General features: G+C 35.8%; 2 protein-coding genes across 20 annotated transcripts in view; one reads left to right on the plus strand and one right to left on the minus strand.

Moving 5' to 3' along the window:
* Nucleotides 1-23,890, plus strand: part of cadpsa (Ca2+-dependent activator protein for secretion a) — a 246,296-nt gene that overhangs the window by 61,666 nt on the left and 160,740 nt on the right. The window lies entirely within an intron of this gene.
* Nucleotides 5,140-15,978, minus strand: LOC147841772 (uncharacterized). The gene is made up of 6 exons (XM_087272930.1): nucleotides 15,908-15,978; nucleotides 6,351-6,557; nucleotides 6,135-6,255; nucleotides 5,838-6,028; nucleotides 5,619-5,695; nucleotides 5,140-5,507 (listed from the first exon to the last, which is right to left on the minus strand). The coding sequence occupies exons 1-6, from the start codon at nucleotides 15,976-15,978 to the stop codon at nucleotides 5,443-5,445; spliced, it is 732 nt and encodes a 243-aa protein (XP_087129056.1). The 3' UTR covers nucleotides 5,140-5,442.

The following is a 23,890-nucleotide window of genomic DNA, read 5'->3' on the forward strand; positions in this document are numbered from 1 at the left end:
AACTGGACATACTGATTCAAGCTCATTTCACCCCTAAATAAACATCTGCTGTTCATTTACTCACCTTCAGGTCATCTAAGATATAGATGACTTTGTTCTTTAGCAAAACATTAAAACAGATTTTTAGCTGAAATAAAAATATAATGAATGTGTAAATATACTGTAGTGTGGATAACACCCAAATGCTGTTCTCTAGATTAATATATTTTTTTGTCAGCTAATGTGTTTTAGTTATTGAATGTGGTTGACCTCTGGTAAATGCAATGCTCTGTGTTAGATGTAGTTTATATTTTACATGAGATGACAACATGTCACCATTTCAACATGGTTTCTAATGTTTATTAAGGATTTTATCATGAGTAAATTACTGCTGTAGCCTTAAATTTACCCCTTTATCTGTCTCTCCACCACCCCCTCTTTTTCCAACAGCAATCACCTGTAATAATAATAATAATAATAACTATAATATTCATTTTCCTTCGGCTTAGTCCCTTTATTCATCAGGGGTCGCCACAGCATAATAAAGCGCAAACTTATCCAGCGTATGTTTTATAAAGCAGATAACTTTCCATCTGCAACCCAGTACTGGGCAACACCCATACATACATACCCATACACCATGGCCAATTTCGTTTATTCAATTTACATATAGCGCATGTCTTTGGACTGTGGGGGAAACTCGAGCACCCAAAGAAAACCCACACCAACACAAGGACAACATGCAAACTTTACACAGAAATACCAACTGGTCCAGACGAGACTCGAACCAGCGACCTTCTTGCTGTGAGGCAACATTGCCAACCACTGAGCCACCGTGTCACCCATAATGCCAACAATAATAATAATATTAGTAAAACATAAAAATTGTATTATTTATATAATATTACAATATATATAGTTGTTATATCATTTTTGTGCTTTTGTCATTATTATTATGGTTTTAATTTTTAAATAGCATTTCAATAAGCTAATTGTCTTGATGGACGCTGACAAAAAGGTTGAGGATTCATATGCAGTTTATTACAAGAAAAGTCAGGTAGGCAATGGTCAACTGGGTCAAACAGGTACATGCAGAGAAATCCAAAGTCATGATCAAAGAACAGGAGAATAGTCAGTACAGGCAGCAAGCAACGTAGACAAATAAAACAAAGCAAGGGTCAAACACTGCAAGGCAAGGCAAAGAAAATGCGTTGTATTGTTCACAATACAGTTAAACAAGATTTTCAGCACAGACACACACACTCGTGTGTGCGTGTTTGTGTGTGTCTGTGCTGCTTTTAAAGTCCAAATTATCAGTTCTAAACAGCTTCAGTTGTGTGTGTGTGTTAGCAATCAGTGGAAATCAGAGCAGATGTGAGTGTGTTATGCAGAACAGTATTTGTAATCCATATGGTGATAGATTTGTGGTCCTGAGTGAAAGTAAATGATGTCCAGCGATCTACAAGTCTGGATTGCTGGTGATTGTGACACTAATAAAGCACATTTAAGCACAAAATGTTTTAATTTAGTTTTAGATAGCAACAGTACTGAAATCATTTTCACGTCTTTGTTTTGGTTATTATTTATTAGTATTATTTAAATTCAATGAATGTTTATGTTTATTTTCCCTGTTCCTGTATTTTTTCAAAATAGCAAAATATTAATATGGATGGTAAATTTATTCTTCAGAACAATCTGACATGATTGACCACCAGTGATTAGCAGTAGTGAAAAAGATGAAATACTGCACAAAACATAATAACAATTCAGGACACTACGCAACCACAGGGTCAGTAAATTAATCGCAAATTCTCAATTTTAGGCAGCCTGTCCCTTTAACAGATGCATTTTGCCCTGCGCTGATGACTACAACTATAACAAATTGGATTTGAGCCATTTGCCAGCATAGGCAGTGTTTTGGTGTGGGCGTCCTCATGTAGGAAACATTATTCTGTTCAATGAGATTCGTCTTCCTGGCCTTGGCTTTGCCTAATGAAAGCCCAATCTGATATAATTGACATGAATAGGAAACACAAGAGGAGCAGAAAGGTGACTTGACCGGGTTGTGTGCTCTCTGCTTGATTATTGTTAGTGAATATAAACTAGAGAGAGATCAGCCATGGCTTTACACACATGCACTTTAAGGCCAGGCACTGCAGGCAAAAAAAAAAAAAAACTGATTTTTATGTGCCTGTCAGTTTTGAGCTTTTGGGGTTTTTGGCTTAGTCGAATGTAAAGAAAGCATCCAACATCTACATTGTTTGTCATACTTTAACAGTTTGTTTGGTAGATTTCAATTACAATACATATTTTAAAGGCCTTTTTTCTATTCTCTAGCCATAGGTCTGTACTTTAGCATGCCTGACATGTAGTTTTATTCAAATCAATATTATGATGGTTTTTATTGAGGAATTTGGTCTTATATAATTTGCCTGGTTATTTTCATTTTGTTCTAAAAACAACTATGATTGTATTTTTTAGAAGATATATCCAAAATCATCTTACAATATAATCGTAAATTTAGTATTCATGTCTAAAAATGTTTTAACCTGACCAAGATTTTTGTGCTAGAAAACGTATGCAAATTAGCACATATTTAAATAAAACAAAGCCTGATTTGCATAAATAAACATAACATTTCTTTTTGTAAAATTTGTAATACCAAAACTGTTTGCAATTGTAAATAGAATCTGTCAACTTGAGAAGTATGCCTGTACAGTAACTATTATGGTTTAGCTGTTTGCTGTTCTTCTTGCCTGGATTAGTTATTCATTCATTCATTCATTCATCCATTCATTCATTCATTCATTCATTCAGGTGGAATTTTTGGGGGAAGTTTGCATGTTCTCCCTGTGTTAACTGTATCTTCCGGTTTCTCCAATTCTTGCACTGTTGATGAATTGAGTTATTGGTTTATTCCACTGTGGTGACCACTGATTAATTAAGCTCCAAGCCGAAGTATAGGGAGTAAGGGGACTTCTTTTTTCAGTAGAACATTAATATGGAGATAGTCTCAATAATAGTATACACAAAACACACTATAAACACATGCATAATGTAGGAAAAAACATTTACCCGCATAAAACCAAATACATGTGCACAAATTATTTATATATATTCACATAAAAAAATCACATATTAATTATGCGAGCTGACTTTTCAACCAGTCATGCTCTAATGATTGTGTAAAGTATACATTAATATAGAATGGAAATGAAGCATTGTTATCTCCATATCTCCAGACAAAAAGTTAGCTTGAACCAGAAGTTGCTGAGACTTATTTCAGTATGTTGCTGTACTTCCACCTGAAATAGAATATTGGGTAGGGCGGGGCTTTCTTTTTACCCATCTTTGCCTTATAGCAAGTGAATAGTTTGAGGAGGGTGGTTAAGATTAACGTCTGAACTGACATCAACAAAGAAGGGCTGCCATTCCAAAAGCAGAAGCAAATGGTCAGACTTTAATTGAAGGTTACCAAAACAAACATGTATGTTAGTGGATTAACTCAAGCACAGATTAATCGCTCACCTAAAGAATAAAATTGTGGGTTAGCAAAATAAACATTGTATGTTTTCATTAAACACAGCCTTTATCTGTTCTACTGAAGAAACAAGTCTCCCACATCTTTAGTGACCTGAGGGTGAGTAAATTAACAGGACATTTGAACTTTTACTGAACTTCTAACAACTATATTTTTACAAATGAACACATATGTACCAGCGCTGCTCACCACATAAACAAAAGTCAACACCGAAATGCCTGAAGAACTACAAAGGCGTTTGTCTAAATGAGCTGCTGGTGCTGCAAGGACAGCTGTTGCTACTCATTTACTCTCATCAAACCTCATTCTCTGAAATGCAGATATAACACAATGAGCTTTGAAAGCTGGGAAAAAAAAAACATGCATTCGTTTGTGCTTTGCCGATTGGACTGCGCTTGTGATGATGTGATGATGTGTTTGATGTGCGTCGTGAGGGTCTGTGTTTGTCTGTTTGAGGGGCCCGAGGCAGTTTTCATGGAGACTGTAAACACACGGGGCTTTTAAACACACTCTTGCCCATCAGCTGCTCCACTTATGAATACATTACAGTCTGTATATTTATAATTACCTCTACCTCCATGTCTCCACCACACTTCTTCTGTTCCTTGTGTCAGTCAACTGAGCTGCCACTATAACAAACACAAATTATTAAAGATTTGATATTATATATTTTTTAATTATTATATATGTTTTAATGCAGGGGTTCTCAACCTTTTTCACTTCGGGGCCCACCACCCAATTTTTGAAGGCCCACGTCTAACTTTTTTTTCAACTGTCTAAAGAAAATGATTATTTTAAACCTTTATTTATTAGCAAAACATTTCTTTTGCTTACACTATTATTATCTTATTTTTCTACAGCATTTTCCAGGGCCTTTTCTTTGATAAATGAACCTGTACAGGACAAATACGAGAAAAAAGGCTGCTGCTTTGAATTGGACTGACCACTATTCATCTATTGATCGTATTTAATAAAATAAACAAAAAATAAATAAATAAATAAAAATAAAATACAGAAAAAACACTGGTGAAACATCGATCTGACCACCAAGTCTTGCTAGATCCTCATGTACTGTATGGGTGTGCGTCCGTTATAAAACTAATTTTAAAAAACTATGCTAAAATTCTAAGAAGTTCACACAAAGAGATCACACATAGTTTGTGAATCAATGTTTAATCACCGTTAACTTTGGAATGTAGTAGTAAATAGTTAATAAAAGGTAGTTCCTCATTCAAAACAATTTTCATACTCTCCGTGTTACATTTTCTCTTTTATATACAGGATTATGCCATCAAACTGTTGTATAAACGCAATATCACACTTATGGCAGTGCGATATGGCTGTATATCATATATATATATATATATATATATATATATATATATATATATATATATATATATATATATATATATATATATATATATATATATATATATCACTGGTGGGACACTAAGGCAAGGCATGCCTCCCACCAGTCCCGATGTACAGCCATATAGCACTGCTACTTGTGCAAAATGTGTGTGTGTGTGTAAGTTAAATATGGACAACACACTATAAATATATATGACAGTTATAGGTTTCTAAATGATTTTGTGTATTAATTTTTCAGTATCTTTACATCAATAAAGTATATTGTATACATAAAAATCAAATAACACATTAAAAGCACATCAAAGTCTATCAGATGTCAACTGTTGAATTTATACCCGATCACAGATCTTCTGCTTGTTCTCTTTCTATAGTTCTGACATCTTGCAAAATGTTTCCAATTTGGATGTATTGATTTCCAACACAACATAGGAGACAACATGTCTGACATTCAGTTAAAAATATACTTGCACAAAAGAATGCAAAAACTAATATTCATTCATATTTTATTTTTTTTGTAGATATTTTTCTTGAGGTCTTGACAAGGCAGTTTAACCAGTTCCGCTTTCTGTACAGCTCTTGGAGGTGTGCTGAGTGGCTTCAGCTTTCTTCCAGTCTGCAATAAAGATATGATAAAACTAAGTCGCATAATTTTGATCAATGATCTGGTATTTGATGATTAAGACACTTACTATAATCACAGAAGGCACGAGTGCCATTTGCAGACATTTGCCAGTTTGTCCTTGATGTTTTCTCCATTCATCAATCTTACATTCCTTCATGGTTATCTCCTGTTGTCTTTGTCTATGAAAAATAGAAAGCAATAGTAAGATTACCAAGAGGTTTCAAAGGACCACTCAATCCTCCAGTTGGCCACATTTGAATAGAATTATAACCACTTCTGATCATAATTAGGGTCATAAAGAAAAGCATTTATATATCTTACGGGAACGGTAGATCTAGCAAGCGCTGATTCATTGTTGTTTGGAGGTTGTGGCTTTTAATAAACTTGCCAGCTTCCAAACTGGAGTCCACCACTGCTTCCTCCTTTAAATGAAGAGCTGGATGGTAGATGATCCCTTCAGCACTCTCCCTGCTTCTGCTGATCTCGGAGATCATCTCTGTCATACTTTCATTCTGGAGAGAAAAGAAGTTGTGTTTGAGCTCAGTTGTACAGTGTGGTATTATATTTGGATGAGTGTAAGAGTTTAACAGCTTTACTTAAGATACATTCTTCACTTACTAAGATTTTTAAGAGAGTGCCATGTTTTAATTCCAGCAGCTCTTTATTCTTCTTCTTGGCATCTTTGAGGCAGATATAACTGGTGTCCACGATCTTCTGCAAGAGGTCTAGCTTCTTATCACTATACAAAAACACACGTCAAAACACAGAGGGTCAAACACTGTTACTGTGTCTTCTGTTCCCAAAGACGGAGGAGAATTCAGACAAGAAACTCACAAATTTCCATCTTGGGCCAAGTAGTTTGCGAGGATGTCATATTGTTCAATATGTTCCTTCATCATTGACCTCCATTTCATTTCTTTATCCACGTTGGCCTTTTCCTTTTCTTCTTTGATGTCCTCAATTATTTTCTCGGCTTTTCTCTTGTTTTCCTCTTTCTGGGCCTTTGGTTCGCCTTCTAATTTTTCTTTAAGAGAGATTCTCCTGAAAGAGATTACAGAAACAAAGATGGTTATAAAGCACATTATGTGAAGCAGCATCTGCAATTTTAGTATGTGCAGAGACAGATAAACAGCAATAATGCACAGGCTTAACAATAATGCATTATATCAAAATCAACATCTAAGTATTTTTGAACCCTAGCCAAATATTATCCTATCCTAACAAAATATACACTAGTTGTAAGTTTATTTCACCAGTTGATGAAAAATCTGTTTTGTTGTTCAGGGTCACATTCATCACCCCCCAAATTCATTAAGCATTTTCTTTGTAATAGTTGACTATGGGAGAATAACAAATAACAAATATGTTGTGTTCATATTCTGGGTTCTTGACTGCATGTAGAATATAGATGTTTCTTCTATATGTGCTTAATCTGTAAGCAATAAACTGTATACTGAATTTATAACCCATTCTAACGGGTTAAGCCAAATTTTTAGGATAGTTTATATACTATATATATGTAAAATTGTTGTTGTTATTATTAGGGGTGTCACGATTTAGATTTTTAATCGAAATCGGTCGAAATTTATGCCCAATTTCGATTATCGAATCAAAGAATAGAAGCGTCGATGCTGCCACGCCCCCATGTCACGTCAGCTTGGCTTGCCAAGCAGGAAAAAAACAGGCTTGTTGAAGTGCTTATTAAACTGCTGAAGCAGGAGACCCGTCGACAGAACTTAAACCCTCTCCTCTTTCAATGAAGTCGCCGGTGTGTAAGCATTTTGGATTTCCAGTGAGTTATGTTGACAACGTTCGTGTTGTCGACAAAAAAAACACAGTTTTGCAAGCTCTGCTATGTAGGTATTACGTAAGGTTCGTCCGATAGACAACACCGGCATCGCCATCCTCCGCCCGGCCCCGTTGCAAATCCGCTCGCGAAAAGTACACACTCAGGCCCTGTTTACACTGTCTTTGTTTTTAAATGGCATTTTAGAACGACAACGATTTGACATCCACAGTGGCGTGTAGCATTTCTGTGCAGCCCTCCTTCCTCTCTACCTCAGAAAATGAACATCACATGACCACACAGACACAGACACACACACAGCCATGCGCTCGAGACAGCAGGTCCAGGCAGTCAGTAGACTGCTTCAATCTTTCACTCACTTGTACTTAGTCATTTTACCGCACACCTCAGATACTGTTGGCTGGTTTCTGTTGGTTGTGCGTCTTTTTTACCAACGTCATTATAACGACACAGATCACTGCCTATTCACGAGTCCCGCAGAAAAAAGTGATTGACAGGTGCTAATTATGTGTAACTTGCCTTTATTCATTTACTGTATGATTTGTTTATGGGTAAAACAAAGACCATGCAGGTCAGGTAGTTTAAACGATAGGCTACAAATAATTAATTGGTCATTAATTAATTAATTATTCATAATCGAAAATCGAATCGAATCGTGCCTTTAGAATCGAAAATGTAATCGTATCGAGGATTTGGAGGATCGTGACACCCTAGTTATTATTATTAACAGCTTACTAATTAATATGCAAGTCGGCTATACAAAATTAAGTTATGACATAATATGAACTTTAAAGTTCAAACAGGCTGAAAAAAACAGCATAACAAAGAACATTTGCAATACTTCCTAAATTAGTGCTTTATAATAAATACTTTAAATAGGGGTTTACCTTTAAAACGTTTCTTTAGAACTTTACCTGACCTTAAATCCCTAATGATATAATATCTTTAAAATTCATGCTTCTAATGTTCAAAAGATTCTGGTGTTCTGCGTTACAGAAGGCAGCATCCTTTATTTTATTAGTTTTGCATCAGATAAATTGTCTGATGAAAGCCAGCACTAATATTTTATTGCTCTATATTATTTCTGTAGATTTTCATAAAAAGGGGCAAAGTAAAGATTAATAATAATAAAAAAACAGGTTCAGTTAGACTTACTGTAAAGCAGCGGTTCCCAGCAGGGGGTGCCAGCCCACAAGAGGGCCTCAGCAAGCTTTGTGGGTGGTCACGTCATATTTGAAAAATGTCTTAGCAGTGGATCATGTTGCTTTAGTTCATTTTATCCCCTAGCTCAGTGGTCCTCAACCACCGGTCCGTGGATCAATTGGTACCAGACCGCACAAGAAATAATTAGTTATTTCCGTTTTATTTATTATCTGAGGCTGAACGATCTTTTATTAGAAAAGTCGTATTTTGAAAAATGACCGTATTCTCACCGTTAATGGTACATCTCGGTCACCTGAGCGCCCAAAATTTAACCCACAAGCAGCAAAATGAGTAAGAAACAGACATCTTTGAAAAGTTTCTTTGCTAAGGGGAAAGGCTCAGTGAAGGACCGGCAAACTGCCAAGGTATGGATTTTCACAGAACACTCAAACTAGAGATCTGCGCGGGACTAAATTTTGAATCCCGCTCCCGCCCGCACCCGCCAGGTTTTAGCCCGAACCCGACCGCTCCCGCTTATATTAAGAATTTATCGTCCCGCTGCCCGACCCGCCCCTTTTTCTGCCCGCCGGCGCCCGATCCCGCTAAAGAGCGGGGAGAACAAAACCGAAAATACCCCAGCTATACAGCCTAGACAGCCAAGCTGTGTGTATAAACATACACACACACAGCACCAAGCACACACACACAGACAAATCTCTCTCTCTTTCATACGCGCACACAAGCACCAAGCAGACACACAGGCGTTTGCTGTTATATCAACTCAAAGGCTTGTAATACCATGTATCAAGTACCAATGTAATACCAAAAGGGTTTATATAAAGGTATATAAATACTGAGTTGAATATTGATTCGGGCCGAAATCGGGCAGTGAGTCCACAAGCATCCGGAGTTCGGCAGCCGGAGCCGGGCTGAGTGGTGAGTCTCCGGTAGGCGAGAATCTAGCTGGAACTGCCCGAGTGTATTTTGCTATCTGGGAAAGCTCTCTCTCTCTCTCATTTGCGCGCGCGCGCACACTAACATACACGCACACAAGTCCCAAGTACATACACAGGCAAAGCTTGCTCTCTCTCTTTCTCTCTCTCTCTCTCTCTCTCTCTCATTCTCATAGCAATATCCGCGATATTGCTAGATAGCCCGCCCCCGTCCCAAATTAAACCCGTTACCGACTGCTCCCGCGATTTATTCGGAAATTTATTCCTGCGCCGCAGAATCTGGTTGGGTCCTGCGGCGCCCGCGGGACAGCCGCGGGAATGCAGACCTCTAACTCAAACTATGCAGTGCTTTGTAAGTTTCTCTATTAATAAAACTTGTTTCAGAGTGACAGCAATGTTAGTGTTAATTCACTGTATTACTTTTTTCAATTTGTGCTATTCAACCAGCTTTTTAAGTCAATACTTTTGGCATTGATTTAATTCCATAGTGCACATACCTGTATACATTTTTTCCTTAATGAATTCGATTTTATTTAGTTTGTCATTTCAAATGAATGTTTCTCTGTGAACTAAACTGATCTTTCTTTCATTCTTTCTTTCTTTCTTTCTTTCTTTCTTTCTTTCTTTCTTTCTTTCTTTCTTTCTTAATATTTAATCAAATATAATGCATTTATAATCTTGTATTTTCTATTACAATTACAGTTGCTGCAAATTTATGTAATCAGAATACATGCATTCTTTGATTGTCTCTGAGATAAATAAACATGTATTTGGCATGTAACATGAGGAACTAACTATGATATTAGACTATTTAGACTATTACACAATGATCTCCTTTTGGATCTATTTATTCATTTACTTTCTTTCTTACAGTACCAGCACAGAACAGTGTTGTGGAGTTCTGGATTCTTATTAGTTGTGAAATATGGTTTATGGCTGTAAAACTGCTTCAGGTTTGCTGATTTTAACACCGGGCCGCGTTTTACAGGCTTTTCAAAACAGTGGCATGTTCTTTTATTTTTTTTTCTTTTATTTTTTTTTAGAAAAATATCGACAGACACGTTAATTTGCACTAACCATGCCATACATGCAGTATACACCCATAACTTTGGACATTTGAATTATTGAACCTTCAATGGCCACCCAGGGTTTTACTCCCCCTTCAGAAACTTGGACCGAAGCTGAGTGTAGCCATTATGGTTGGAGACCCATTTAAAAAACAGCCCCATTGACCACAGCAGTCATTTACTGTAGCTACCAGACAAAAACAGCAGCAATGTACAGTAATGACATAATAGAGCTGACATAAAAACAGCGCAGCCTTAAATTTCTTGCACTCGGACACATTCAGTCATCTGTATCACGACCTCAGAGTATTTATTGGCTCCATGCGGGATTATGGGATCATGTGAGACTATAATGATGTTATTAATTGAACTGTAAATCCTTGTGGGTCCCATAGCTCATAAAGAGAAAATATTTACAGATCTAATATATCTAATATATATAATAAAGTATATGTGTGTGAAAGCAATTTTAACATCTATTCTGTCAAACGTAGTATTTTTTACAGGGTACTTGGACATATTTAGATACTGTTATTTAATCCATTAACCACTAATAACCTCTTGTGTATACACATATAAATACTAGACATACAGTGGGTACGCAAAATATTCAGACCCCCTTAAAATTTCCACTCTTTTTTTATATTGTAACCATTATCTAAAATCATTTAGGTTCATTTTTTTCCTTATTCATATATACACAGCACCCCATGTTGACAGAAAAACAGAGAATTTATGACATTTTTCAGATTTATTTAAAAAAGAAAAACTCAAATATCACATGCAGATCCTCTCCAGTTCTGTCGGGTTGGATGGTAAACATTGGTGGACAGCCATTTTTAGGTTTCTCCTGACAAACATGGGTTTAAGTCAGGGCAAGTTGTTGTGAAGCCACTCCTTCGTTATTTTAGCTGAGTGCTTAGGGTCATTGTTTTGTTTAAGGTAAACCTTTAGCCCAGTCTGAGGTCCTGAGCACTGTGCAGAAAGTTTTTGTGCAGGATATCCCTGTACTTGTGTTTTAGGGTGTGAATAATTTCCGTACCTACTGTATATTCTGGGCTAGTTTATATGTCATTAACAGATAATAAAAGCCATAAAAGTCAATGAGAAATTTAACAGTTGCTGTTTATTTTGACATATAGTTACATATACAAAGAGCTTCCCACAGGTTTGAAATATACTTGCAGTGGTGGCCGTATTGAAATGCACAATTTACCTAAATCACATAAATAGTTAGCTATATTCATCAAACAGAACTATTTCATTTTTAATAATAATTGTATTTATTATAACGTTTAATGGGTTAAAGTAAAAAAAAAATGTTAAAAAGACTGAAATAAAAAAGAAATACTTTTATGCTACTCAGGAGCCATGTGCACCCATGGATAGGTAAAACCTGCCTTGTTCTCTCTTTCAAGTTCAAAGCAAACTTGAATGCCAAAGCACTTTAGATTTGTATATAAAATAGCCTTTGTAATATATAGCCATCATCAAATTAATAAAATTAAATTTAGGTTAGATTCAACATTATTGTCATTACACATGTACAAGTACAAGGCAACGAAATGCAGTTTAGGTCTAACCAGTACTGTAGTAGCAGCAAGTGCAGGATACAGGCATAAGTTATAAAGTGCAGTTATAAAATATCTATGGCAATATTTACAGATGGATGTACTATGAACATTTTATACAGGTTGTATTAGCTATAAACAGAGCAAATAACCAGCAAATGAGAAATAAATGGCAGAAAAGTTAATAAAAACAGAAAATATTTCTAAATTTTAGAATTAGAACATTAAACAAGTAGATTTGTTAAAATAAGACAAATGCATTGATTAAATAATAATGGTGTACATATATTTTCCAGCCAGTTTAGATGTCATTTCATCCTCTCCGAGTATATATAGTGAAGATTATTAAGTTGTTTAGATTAATGAATCTATTATTTACTTTTTCTCTTGGTATCGTGGCTGAGCATGCGCTGTCAGCTGTGAAACCAGGCAGAAAGTATTCTTTAATAAAAGAGTAATGCAAAAACACATACAAGCTTTAAAAAATGAAAGCAAAAGTTACATTTCGGACATTTTAGGACATTTAGAAACCCGAGCCAGACAATTTTTTTAAGTCCCAACAATGTACATCTTTGTGGGTCTGAAGAGCAGGTGAAACTGTCTGCATAATTGTTGAAAGAATGAAACTGGTAAACGGGAGAAGATTTTCCATTATGTAATGGATTGCGGATGTGAAAGGATGTTAATGATAGTAAAAAAATATATATATATTTTTTTTACTAATTCATTTACTTCTAAATAATGTATTAAAAATAGGGCAGCCATTAATATACCTGGGCAGCCCGCCCAAGAAAAAATCTGTGTTGGAAGCACTGAGTTACCAGTTACAATCAAAAATCGTAACTATTTTATGAAAAACTGCTAGTATAATAGTGGTGTGCAATTAATAAGATCTAATAATATTTTAAGATTTTAAGATCTATATTATTTTATAGAAATGAATATGTGAATGAACAAAGTACTAGTATTCCAGTATTAGTACTTACAGATTAAGTTCTAGCAGCTAAAGAATAATTAATCAATGGAAAAGTTACTGTGTACATAAAAGAGTTGTAGCTGCATGAAAACAGAAAGCAGTATTTTATATAGATTAAATGTTAAAACTGCTTGCCATAGTGTGTGTGTTTCTGTGTTTGTTCCACACATCTGTACATTTGCTCATCTGCATAAAGACGGGTCTGTCTGCTCTCTGTCTCTCTTTCTGTATCTTAACAAGCTGCCACTCCTGCACTGATTGCAGTGGTAAAGAGTAATTAACTGAGGAGATAGAGTTTTATCTGCGCTCGCCAGCTCAAATCTGTGCACAGAGTAATGGGATTGAATTGGCCGGTCACCATGGCAGAACTACAGTAAATACTTACTATATTAAAAAGTGGCAGGTAAGCTGTGTAGCCGACTGGGATTACATGCGGATTTGTAGTGCCAAAGCCCTCATCAGGGTTTGTGCCAGGATTGACAAGTGCTGATGTTTTGTGTGTGTGTGCGTGTGTGTGCGTGTGTGTGCGTGCGTGTGTGTGCATGTGTCTGCATGCATGTGCATGTGTCTGTGTGTGTTGTGTATGGTTTTACACAACAACAGTTGACATGAAATTCTAGATTTCTAGATTAGGCTATTTCTATAGAATTATACATTAAAAAAATGTTTAAAGAGCCCTAATGCTTTCAAAGAGTCCTTAATGATTTATTTAGAGAAATAATACTTTATTTATCAAATATAGTTTAAATAATTTGATCAAAATGTTTTTTTTTATCACTGATTTAATCAACATAATTCAAAGATATCTGTTAGCGGAGAGTTGGCTGTTGAAAAATCAGCTTTGCCATCACAGAAACAATTACTTTTAAAACGTAATTCTTCTGGGCTTTGGCCTTAATACTACAGCCAATAAAAGATATTACTATCTCATATTTTTGAAATGTGCTCATAATTCATATGGGTTCATGGTAGAGCTGCATGATATTGGAAAAAACTCAATACATATTGCGATGTTGAGTATACTTTGACCAGATAAAATGAATGGCTCAATTTGGAGAGAATTCATAATTCTAGATTGATTGGGATGATTTTGTAAGAGAGTGCGTAGAACAGGGTTGCCCAAACTTTTCCGTATGAAGGGCCAAAAACCAAATATCACTATGAGCCGTGGGCCAAAGGTAAATATTTATACCAAACTAGTATATATACAGTATACATCAAAATAAAGAACAGTGGAATTTAACTAGTCAAGCAGAGTCTGCCTTTGCGTTGATTTGACTTGATTGACATTACCCTCTCATTATAAGGTGACTGAATGTACATTTAAGCTAAATCTGATTAATTTACAACATTTAAGTTAAACATTTAATTTCACTTAGTTTCTAACAATGAAACAAACAAACAAACAAACAAACAAAAGGTTGCATTCATTTTGAAATGTCTCTAAACCAGAGATGGCCAAACTTGTGCCCTCGGGTTAAAGTTGGCCCATGCTAACGTTTAAATTGACGAACCATCCCATTTGAGAACAGAGAAAGAATGAATGATTATCTTTGACAAATTTGTCTTGTTTTTTAAATTAATCTGATTGTTTAAAATGTAAATACTGTCACTCGACAGAGGACAATGCACAAGACATCGGCGAGCAGGTTTAGCTTAGTGTATTCAGCATTTAAACTCCATTGTGTCATTAATATTGTTTTTGTTTTTACTGTAATAAGTTCATTATATATATATATATATATATATATATATATATATATATATATATATATATATATATATATACATATTTTTTTTTATTCTGTATTAGTTAATATATTTTAAAACAATGTTTTGTAGTTATTTATAAATATTAGGAATTACTTAGGTAAATTACTTATAAAAATCTTTATATAATACAGTTAGGTATGTTTTCTTTCAGCCCACAGCCCTAAGTCAAGTCTTCAAGTCTTCAAGTCTCAATCAGGTCTTTGGCGTGTCGTAAGAAAAAGCTTGAGACCTGTGCTCTAAACCATCCATCTAAACCATTCAAAGGTTACCATGGGAAAACTTTGGTCCACGGGCCCTAGTTCAGGCGTCTCTGGCGTCTTTGACGTAGAATATAATAAACCAATAAAAAGCATTGATAAATACAGAGCAAAGATGCAAATTAAATAAACAGTATTTTATGGTTTGCAGGAAGTCTAGCTGGATTCAGGTCCAAATTGAATGGTAACAGTTTACTTTGATAGTCCATTTGAGCATTAGTAGACTGTCTGCTTAATATCTGTTGATACTGCTTCTACAACAGACATTTAACTGACTATAGGAAACTTAGCAAGTATGTCAACTTACACACCTTAACTCTTACCCCAACCTAACAGTCTACTTATATTCTAACAAGAATTAGTTGGCATGTAGATGCAATGTAACTTAAATTCAATAAACGGACCATCAAAATAAAGTGATACTAATTGAATAATTAAATTAATCAATATTGTCTTTGTATTTATGTATAATTATAATGTTTGTAGCTTTTTAGTTTGTTGTGCCTGAATGCTTTAAACTTATAACAGGTCATAAAAGCAATGCAAATAATAAACTAATTGGTAAATGTATAGTTTTACTTTGCAATGACTCCACAAATCATGTATGTTTTCAACTGTGGCTGCTGGTAAACTCTAATCACGATTCACATTACGATTAACAATGCTCATATATTGTACAGCCCTAGTTAACATATAATAACCCCAATGATTGCTGAAAATGTTCATCCATATATACAATAAGAAAACCAAAAATGCAAAACAGAAACACATCATTAATTAAAGAAGCTCAGATGTAGCGAACAGCAGACGGCTTCTAAAAATCAATTAGACATTGCTGTATTACAAGAGACTGTGTGCACCTGTGTGTATGATGTGTTTCTTGCTCATAGCCTTGTTCCTCTTGCAGTAACCCATGCTTCTATAATTGTCTTCATGCACGGATTCATCACATGCATTTTTGATATGAGGATGTCAGCCATTTTCCTCTATTTCATCAGACTACAACAAGGCTCACTGAGATCCGCTTTCCCCTCGCTTGAGCTCAGTAGTAGCACAGATCACTTCTTATTACCCATCTCCTCACTATTGATCAGGAGCAGCGCCCTGGGCAATCAGACTGGGTTTTTTCTTACAGCTAGAATCATTTAGTGATCTTGATAGTGTTCTGTTCTCTGCTTTTCTTCCTCCGGTGGTTTATCTCAGTCAGTAATGGCGATTAAACCCATGACCCTGTCTTAGGCAATCTTCCTTCCTTTAAAAACAGGCTAAAATTGGAATATTGATTCAATGAAAATTTCCATTGATTTCTGTCCATTTTTATTATGTGAAAAAAGAAAAAGTTAAATATTGGGTGCCTGATGGTTGGAAAAGCAGAAAGCTTTACTTCACCTTTATGAAAGCTGACCACGGTTTTACTACAACTATCCAGCTGTAGGGAAACCATGATAACCAGTGATGGGAATAACTGAGCTATAAATAAACGTTGTTACTAACGGTGATACTTTTTTCAGTAACGAGTAATCAATTGAATTACTCTTTCACCAGTTACTGACAATTAAATACATGTCACTAGAACAATGAAGCAGGTATTATGCAAGCAGCGTCTCTCTCTAAGACAGCTATAGGACCTCTCTTTCTGGTGTGTGTGTGTGTGTATGTTTGTGTGTGTGTGTGTTTGGGGTTGGGGCGGGACACATACAGTAACCATCCAGTGATGATGATTGGTGTGTCTGTGAATGAGGTGCAACTGAGAACATGATGATTGGTTTAGATAGAGTACATATGCATCATTTGCAAATCAGAGGCAGAGTAGTGCAGGTGTGAACACACAAGCTGTGTTTGGCAGTAGCATCGCTATAAGTAGTAAAGTAGTAAAGCTAATGTTGTCCCACAACAACATTAAAAATGTGTAGATACAAAAATACAAGATGCGCAGCACCTGAAACTACGGATACTGAAAGCCTTTGCTGGCATTTCCCCTGCGGTGTTGCTATCAGTGTGTGAGAAGTGGGAGAAGAGGGTTTCATTGACAATCCAACTCAATTGAACACATTTTATAAGTGGTCAGAAACTTGTAAATAACTCATGAAGGAATAAAGTTATGTTAAAACCATACACCATTGTTTTCTTGTGAAATTCCCAATAAGTTTGATGTGTCAAATGACCCTCTTCTTACTGAAAAAACAAAAGTTGAATCCAAGATGGCCGACTTCAAAATGGCCACCATGGTCACCACCCATCTTGAAAATATCTTTAGTTTGTAGTTTAACAGTTAAATCATAGTTTAACCTTGGTGTTTGTTATACAACTGCTGTTTTACAAATGATAAACAACCCCTCTAATAAGCGTGGCCTCTACATTTTTACTATAATAAAACCTAATGATAGGAAGAGAGATGTTTACAATAAAATTCTGACTTAGCTTTTATTTTAAAGATCTATTGTGGGTGTAACTGTGTGTCTTGAAAAAAAAAAAAAATGAAATCAGATGTCTAGCATTAAAGTTCACCCCCTGCTAGTTTTGTACGCCTCCATCATGCGGATTTGGATGCTAACCACCGTTACACCCACGCTAATCAGCGCTCCACTGAGTTGCCTCAGTCCCAGAAGAACTAACTTTACCAAACAGACTAAATATTTAACTAGCACAGTTTAAGAAGCACTCCTGAACATTCTGAGTGCACAGCAGGTCATCTAAGGTTTATATCTGGAAGGGGAGAGACTGTGTTTTCATTGTGTTCTACTGCTAAACTGAAGCTAATGCTACAAATCACTAAGGTGGTCCACTGATTACTTTAATAAACTGGCTCTTTTGTATATTCATCTTTTTTATTTTGTTTCAGACTTATTAACATAGTAACATAGGCAGACTTCAACATAGGCTAAAAATAGTCACTCAATATTTATTCAAGTACCACACAAGCTAAACATCGAGCAGTTGTAGCATGCTGTTAGCTGATTAGCATACTATTGCACTGTAACACTTGCAGATTATTCTACTTGCTTAAGGCTTTTCTCTTTTTTGTCAATACTATTGACTCAATACTGTAGCAGTGTATGAAGCACAGTTCACTCAGAAGTCACCTTTAGACTAAGCTAATATGGTGCGTTCAGTCAATTTGATTGCATGGATTTATAGCAAAATAACTGGATTGTGCTTGAAAAATTTTGACAGTGAAAAGTTTGTAACTACTACAAATGTATTATTAAACCCTAAACCTTCTTTTAAGCCTAACCCTAAAACTTAAAAAGTATAGTTAGAAGCAGATCCTGATAATAATATTATTGTTTGTTATATTGGTGGTCATGATGGGCAATATTCATTCATTCATTCATTCATTCATTCATTCATTCATTCATTCATTCATTCATTCCTTTTCCTTTAGCTTAGTCTATATTTCAAAGATCGCCACAGCAGAATGAACCGCCAATTCTTCCAGCATATCTTTCATGCAGTGGATGCCCTTCCAGCCACAACCCAGTAGGCTACTGCAAAACACACACACACACACACACACACACACACACACACACACACACACACACACACACACACACACACACACACACACACACACACACACATTTATGGCCAATTTAGTTAATCCAATTTAACTCCACATGGAAATGCCTACTGGGCCAGCCGGGACTCGAACCAGCCAACTTCTTGCTATGAGGTTATAGTGCTAACCACTGAGCAACTGTGCTGGTTTTATTTGCAATATTTCTATTATTATTAATATTATTACATATTTAAATATATATGTATGTATGTATATATATTTATATATATATATATATTCTAAGGTTTGCTGACAATTGTTCTGATATGGGTTTGACATATTCAAAGCAACAACAAAAACTAATTTCTCCAACAGTGTCTTTGGTGTAGGCTACAAATTAGACTCTCAACTCCAGATAAAGCTTAAGAAGCACTTGAATACAGATCAGGTCGTGATCCAGCATGTTTATAGCCTACTGGTTATTGATAGATTGGTTGCAGAGCTTAACCGCAAATTCAATTCATACAACACTGTAAACCAACACTTTGGCGTTTTTAATTACCATCGTCTCCTTGACTTCAGAAGAGCTGCGTTTCTCTGCAACCAAATCTAAACTGAAATGGAGTTAGCAGATGAACTTATACATTTTAAAGCACTCATCCAAAATTAAAACCAACAGCATGGCAAGCACGTTCATCAAAATTAAAAACTAAATTGTTTGTATTTTCCATTGTTTTCTCTACACTTGTTTTTCCTTCAACAAATGCTGAAGGTGAACGGTCATACACATTCTTAGTCATTCTTCAGAAACTGCAATTTAATGAGCTTATTAAGGATTCCTCAGCGAAAAGCCACCTTTAGCAAATGTATTTCAGGTGTGTTTTTTATCTGGTGCATAAAAAAAGGGCACCTATGGTGAAAAATCTACTTTTCACGGTGTTTGGACAGACATATGTGTGTTTAGACTGTCATATTGGGTTGATATAAACACACACAGTGTGTTTATTTTTTAAATTTAACAACATAAAAATGGTGGACCAATTGGAGCAGTTTTTAGACCGACAGCAACTTGATGTAGGAGTGCGGTCTCCCCACCCACCGAATTGATTGACAGCTGCGTATTAACATGTCCAGGTAGTCACATGTATAATCATATCAACAAGACAGGACGTGCGCAAAGCAACCCAGAATAAAAGGTCTGTCCAGTTTGCTAGGATCATCAATCATCATCAAATGTGATCAAGAGTGAGTTTTACAAGTTTCAAATGTTTTAAAACAGTGCACGTGTGTAATGAATTACAGCGATTTACTTCAGCTTTACTTCATCACCACAGCCACGTGTCAGAACAATTATAAATGAAAGACGATTCAATCCTGGTTTGTGGACAATAAATCACGTTTATTTTGTACATTTAACATAACAGATATCCATACAGCAGTGGAGATTAACCTGTATCCTGCAACATTTGCCGTGTGTATGTGTGTGTGTGCGCGTAAACTTTGTAACGACATTGTGTGTGACTCATCATTGCAACTTAGCACATGAAATGCATCAAATACTCATTGGTAAAGTTCTTATTGTATTATTTCTCACAAACGATACATGAAATCTCCCTTTAAGTCTGTCTGTTGTCTGACGCAGCGAGGAGGAGATTAAGGCACGCAGAAAGGCACATAGAAACGTAAGATAGAATCTTATAAAAGGTATAATAAAAAATCTGATGGGTGTTTTGAGCTGAGACTTTACAGACACATTCTGGAGACACAAAAGACTTATATTAAATCTGAAAAAAAGGGGTTACCTACAGTAGGTTTCCTTTAAAAGGACAATTCACTCAAAAATGAAAATTTACTTATGGTTTACTCACCTTCAAGTGGTTGCAAGCCAGTTTATTTCTACTGTTGAACTATAAAGATGAATTTTTGAAGAAAGCTGAAAACCTGTAAACACAGACAGGTCAAAGGTTACAGGTTTCAATCTTTCTCAAAATTAACTTCTTTTGTGTTCAAGAGAAGAAAGAAAGTCAAACAGGTTTGGAACAAGTAGGGTGATGGGTTAGGTGGGCTATTGTAAAGCCTTAGACCAAAGCACCATTAACCATTTTAAGCCATCCTTGGTCAATTTTTTTTAAACTAAAATATTTTGTTTAGGTCTTGAAATGAACGGAAATTAAATAAAATGTTTTGAACCCCGTATTGTATTTTCAGTTTTTTGCAAGAAGACACTTTTAACTTAAGATAAAATATCACAGAATTAAAAGCAAAATTACAATCTATTTAAAAATAAAAGGTAATACATAAAAAAGTGTCTCAATTTTTTAAAATAATGCTTATTCTCTTTAACTCCACTGGAACAGCATGAGGTTGTGTAAATATTAATGGAATATTTTTTGGGGGAAAAACGCTGATCTTAATGACACTGTGTGTGTGCTAATGTTGTCAAACATTAGCACACACACATAAACACACAGGGCGGACAATCTCTCTGCCTTGGCTGACTTAGATTAGGCACATTAATTTAATTCCACATGTCTTGTTTGCGCTAAATCTGATTATCATCAGGCAATAACATCATGCATTGCTTCATTTACCAGTGCAAGGAAATCTCAACAAGTTCTGATGTGTCATTGCACTCTTGATAATAAATGTTTGACTCCTGTGAAGGCCTTGCTTGGATATATTGTACATTTTATCAAGCTCCATTGACTTGAAAATAGCCTCGCTCAATCTCCCAGTGTATCAAAGGTGTCACAGTAGAGACCATGCATCTCCTTTACATTTATTTTCAAGTTATGGTGTGCCAGGCTCAAAGACAGAGCAGATAAATAAATTAAGAGCTAATCAAAAGCCTCACTGAGCAGCAAAATGACTGTGGTGACAGTTTTTTCTGTATTAGCTGGTTTGTCATTGCGATGTCAACACAAAGAAAAAGGCAGCTTAGACATAAGGCTTGTGTGAGAAAGACTGAATGCTGATTCATCTTCAGCATTGAATGCTTCAGTCTATCACAGCAGAATGAGGAGCTGCTCTGTTGCAGCTTCAGAAGCTAATATCTCTTTTATAATGTTTGTGACCGCTCACAACTATGCTGTTTAGGGAAAACAGTATAGTTTCTACATTAAGTCTAGGTAGTTCTGTTTAATGACTTCTGACTTAAAGGGCACCTATGGTGAAATCATCTTTTGTAAGCTGTTTGGACAGAGCGTGTGCGTAGTGTGTCCACAGTCATTTTGGGTTGATATAAAGACATTAAGTCCCTTTTTTAAAATTTCATGATGTTAAAATACGATCCAAATCCCTCAAATTTTGAGGCCACAGCAACGTGACGTAGGAGTGCGGTTTTCCTGCCCATTGATTTTATTGACAGCCATGTATTAACATATCTCCAAAGTAACATGTATAATAATATCAACAAAACTAGACGTGCGCAATGGATATTAGCATGACCATACAGCAATGGATATTAGCATGTATCCTCTCATATTTGCAGTGTGTGTGTGTGTGTTTGCGTAAACTTTGTAATGACATTGTGTGTGACTCATCGTTGCAACTCCACAACAAATACATTGAATAAGAATTGGTAAAGTTCCTACAGTAGTATTTCTCACAAATGTTACGTGAGATCTACTTCCTTCGTGTCTGTCACTGTGCTGTTTATCTGACACAGCCGAGGCAGAGATAGAGGGTTAAATATTTGCATATAACAAATAAAAATGTGCTAACTTTTTGGTTTAGTTTAGTTCTATTATAAACACTGCATTTGGATCCTGTTAACTTTTCCCTGCCAACATTTTTTAAAGTTTCAAGCTACTGCCAGAAGTTTTGATGATTTTGACTAAATTTGACAGATCCGAGAAAACTTTCTGCTACACTGTAAAACCCAACAGTCAACTTTATCAAATGAATTGAGTGTAGTTACCTCAAAATTTACTAAGAGTTAATTTTACTCATTTTAAAAAAAGAGTTTTGAACTCAGTGTTGAAGGTAATGAGTTAAATACCTCATAACTGCAACTTACATAGAATAAGTTCACAGTACTTAAATAGATTAGTTTTTTGAACTCAAATGGTTTGTGGCAATTGGTTTCCTCAAATGGTTTAAGTTGCCTTAAATTATTGGGTTTTACGGTACTCAGTTGGTTTGAGTTCTCTTTATTTCGTAGTACTCATTAGGATTCGTTTTTGAACTAAAATGGTTTGTTGCAATCGGTTTCTTCAAATGGTTTGAGTTACCTTAACTTATTGGGTTTTACAGTGTAGGATTGTATAAGCATTGCATATATCAAAACAAAGAACCAAGCCTCTGCTTTCAAACTCAAAATAACAATGCAAGAATCTAGCAAGAGCAAAAAGAAAGAGCAAACAGGTCAAGTTTTTTCCTGTTTTATGAAAAAAGCTTGAGGATTGAAGAAATTCTATAAAACAGGTCTGAAACACCTTGAAATTGCCTGGCTAGTTATCATAGCACAGGTGGAAAGAATCTTGGAAGAGACTTATCTGTGTCTTGGACACCTGTCCTGTTATTTGTCACAAACATTAAGCATGTCATTATGAAAACTCCCACACACTGGCGTCATGTGAAGTGTGTGTACATGTACTGGATGTGTGGGACAGAACTTGGACACAAACTCATGCCTGTGTGGTGTGAGCATGTGTTGTAATTAGGTTTGTCTGCACAATTATATGCACTCATTGTTCTGTATGAGCGGTGCATATGCTGTAAGAGCATTGGTGTGTGTATGTGTGTGTGTGTGCGTGTGTGTGTGTGTGTGTGTGTGTGTGTGTGTGCGTGTGTGTGTGTCTGTGTGTCTGTGTGTCTGTGTGTCTGTGTGTCTGTGTGTTTGTGTGTGAACTTGCATGTAGGAATCCTCATGGTAGCGTGTAGGTGTTTGTAGCTTTTTGAGGACTGATTTTAGCCCAGCTGGAGTCAGGAAGGGGGACACCGTGGACTCAGCCTGTCCAGATGGCTCTCCACCCGACCATGGATCTGACTGGCCAATTCTTCCCTCATAATGCTCTGAACTTACCATTAGTTCAAACCCTTTGGTATCAAACATACATAGGCCACATCGTATGGTGTTGTTTTTCTTGGTCTTAAATCAAAAACAAAGACGTTTGAAGGATGAAAATTGACATGCTGAATTTTTTATACCCTTCCGGCTGCCAGATAAGTGTTGATTTTTTGGCTGGGCCCTAAGTGGTAGAATAACAACAATTGCTAATTAAAGTAGTACTAAAGTGAATCTTTCTTGGCAAGCAAGATTTTTCTAGCTTTAAAAGCAGTTAGCTTAAAGGCTAGTCATCTGTGCAAGAAAATTACAATTCA

The sequence above is a fragment of the Danio rerio genome, chromosome 11, assembly GCF_052040795.2.
Source record: "Danio rerio strain M-AB ecotype USA chromosome 11, GRCz13ab, whole genome shotgun sequence".
NCBI classification, from domain to species: Eukaryota; Metazoa; Chordata; class Actinopteri; order Cypriniformes; family Danionidae; genus Danio; species Danio rerio.

Coding starts and splice junctions, on each gene's coding strand:
- LOC147841772 (XM_087272930.1), bottom strand. CDS start 15,978: ATGGGTTACTGCAAGAGGAACAAGGCTATGAGCAAGAAACACATCATA. Junction 6,256..6,350: donor TTGGCCCAAGATGGAAATTT/GTGAGTTTCTTG, acceptor GTTTTTGTATAG/TGATAAGAAGCTAGACCTCT. Junction 5,508..5,618: donor TCAAGGACAAACTGGCAAAT/GTCTGCAAATGG, acceptor TCTTTATTGCAG/ACTGGAAGAAAGCTGAAGCC.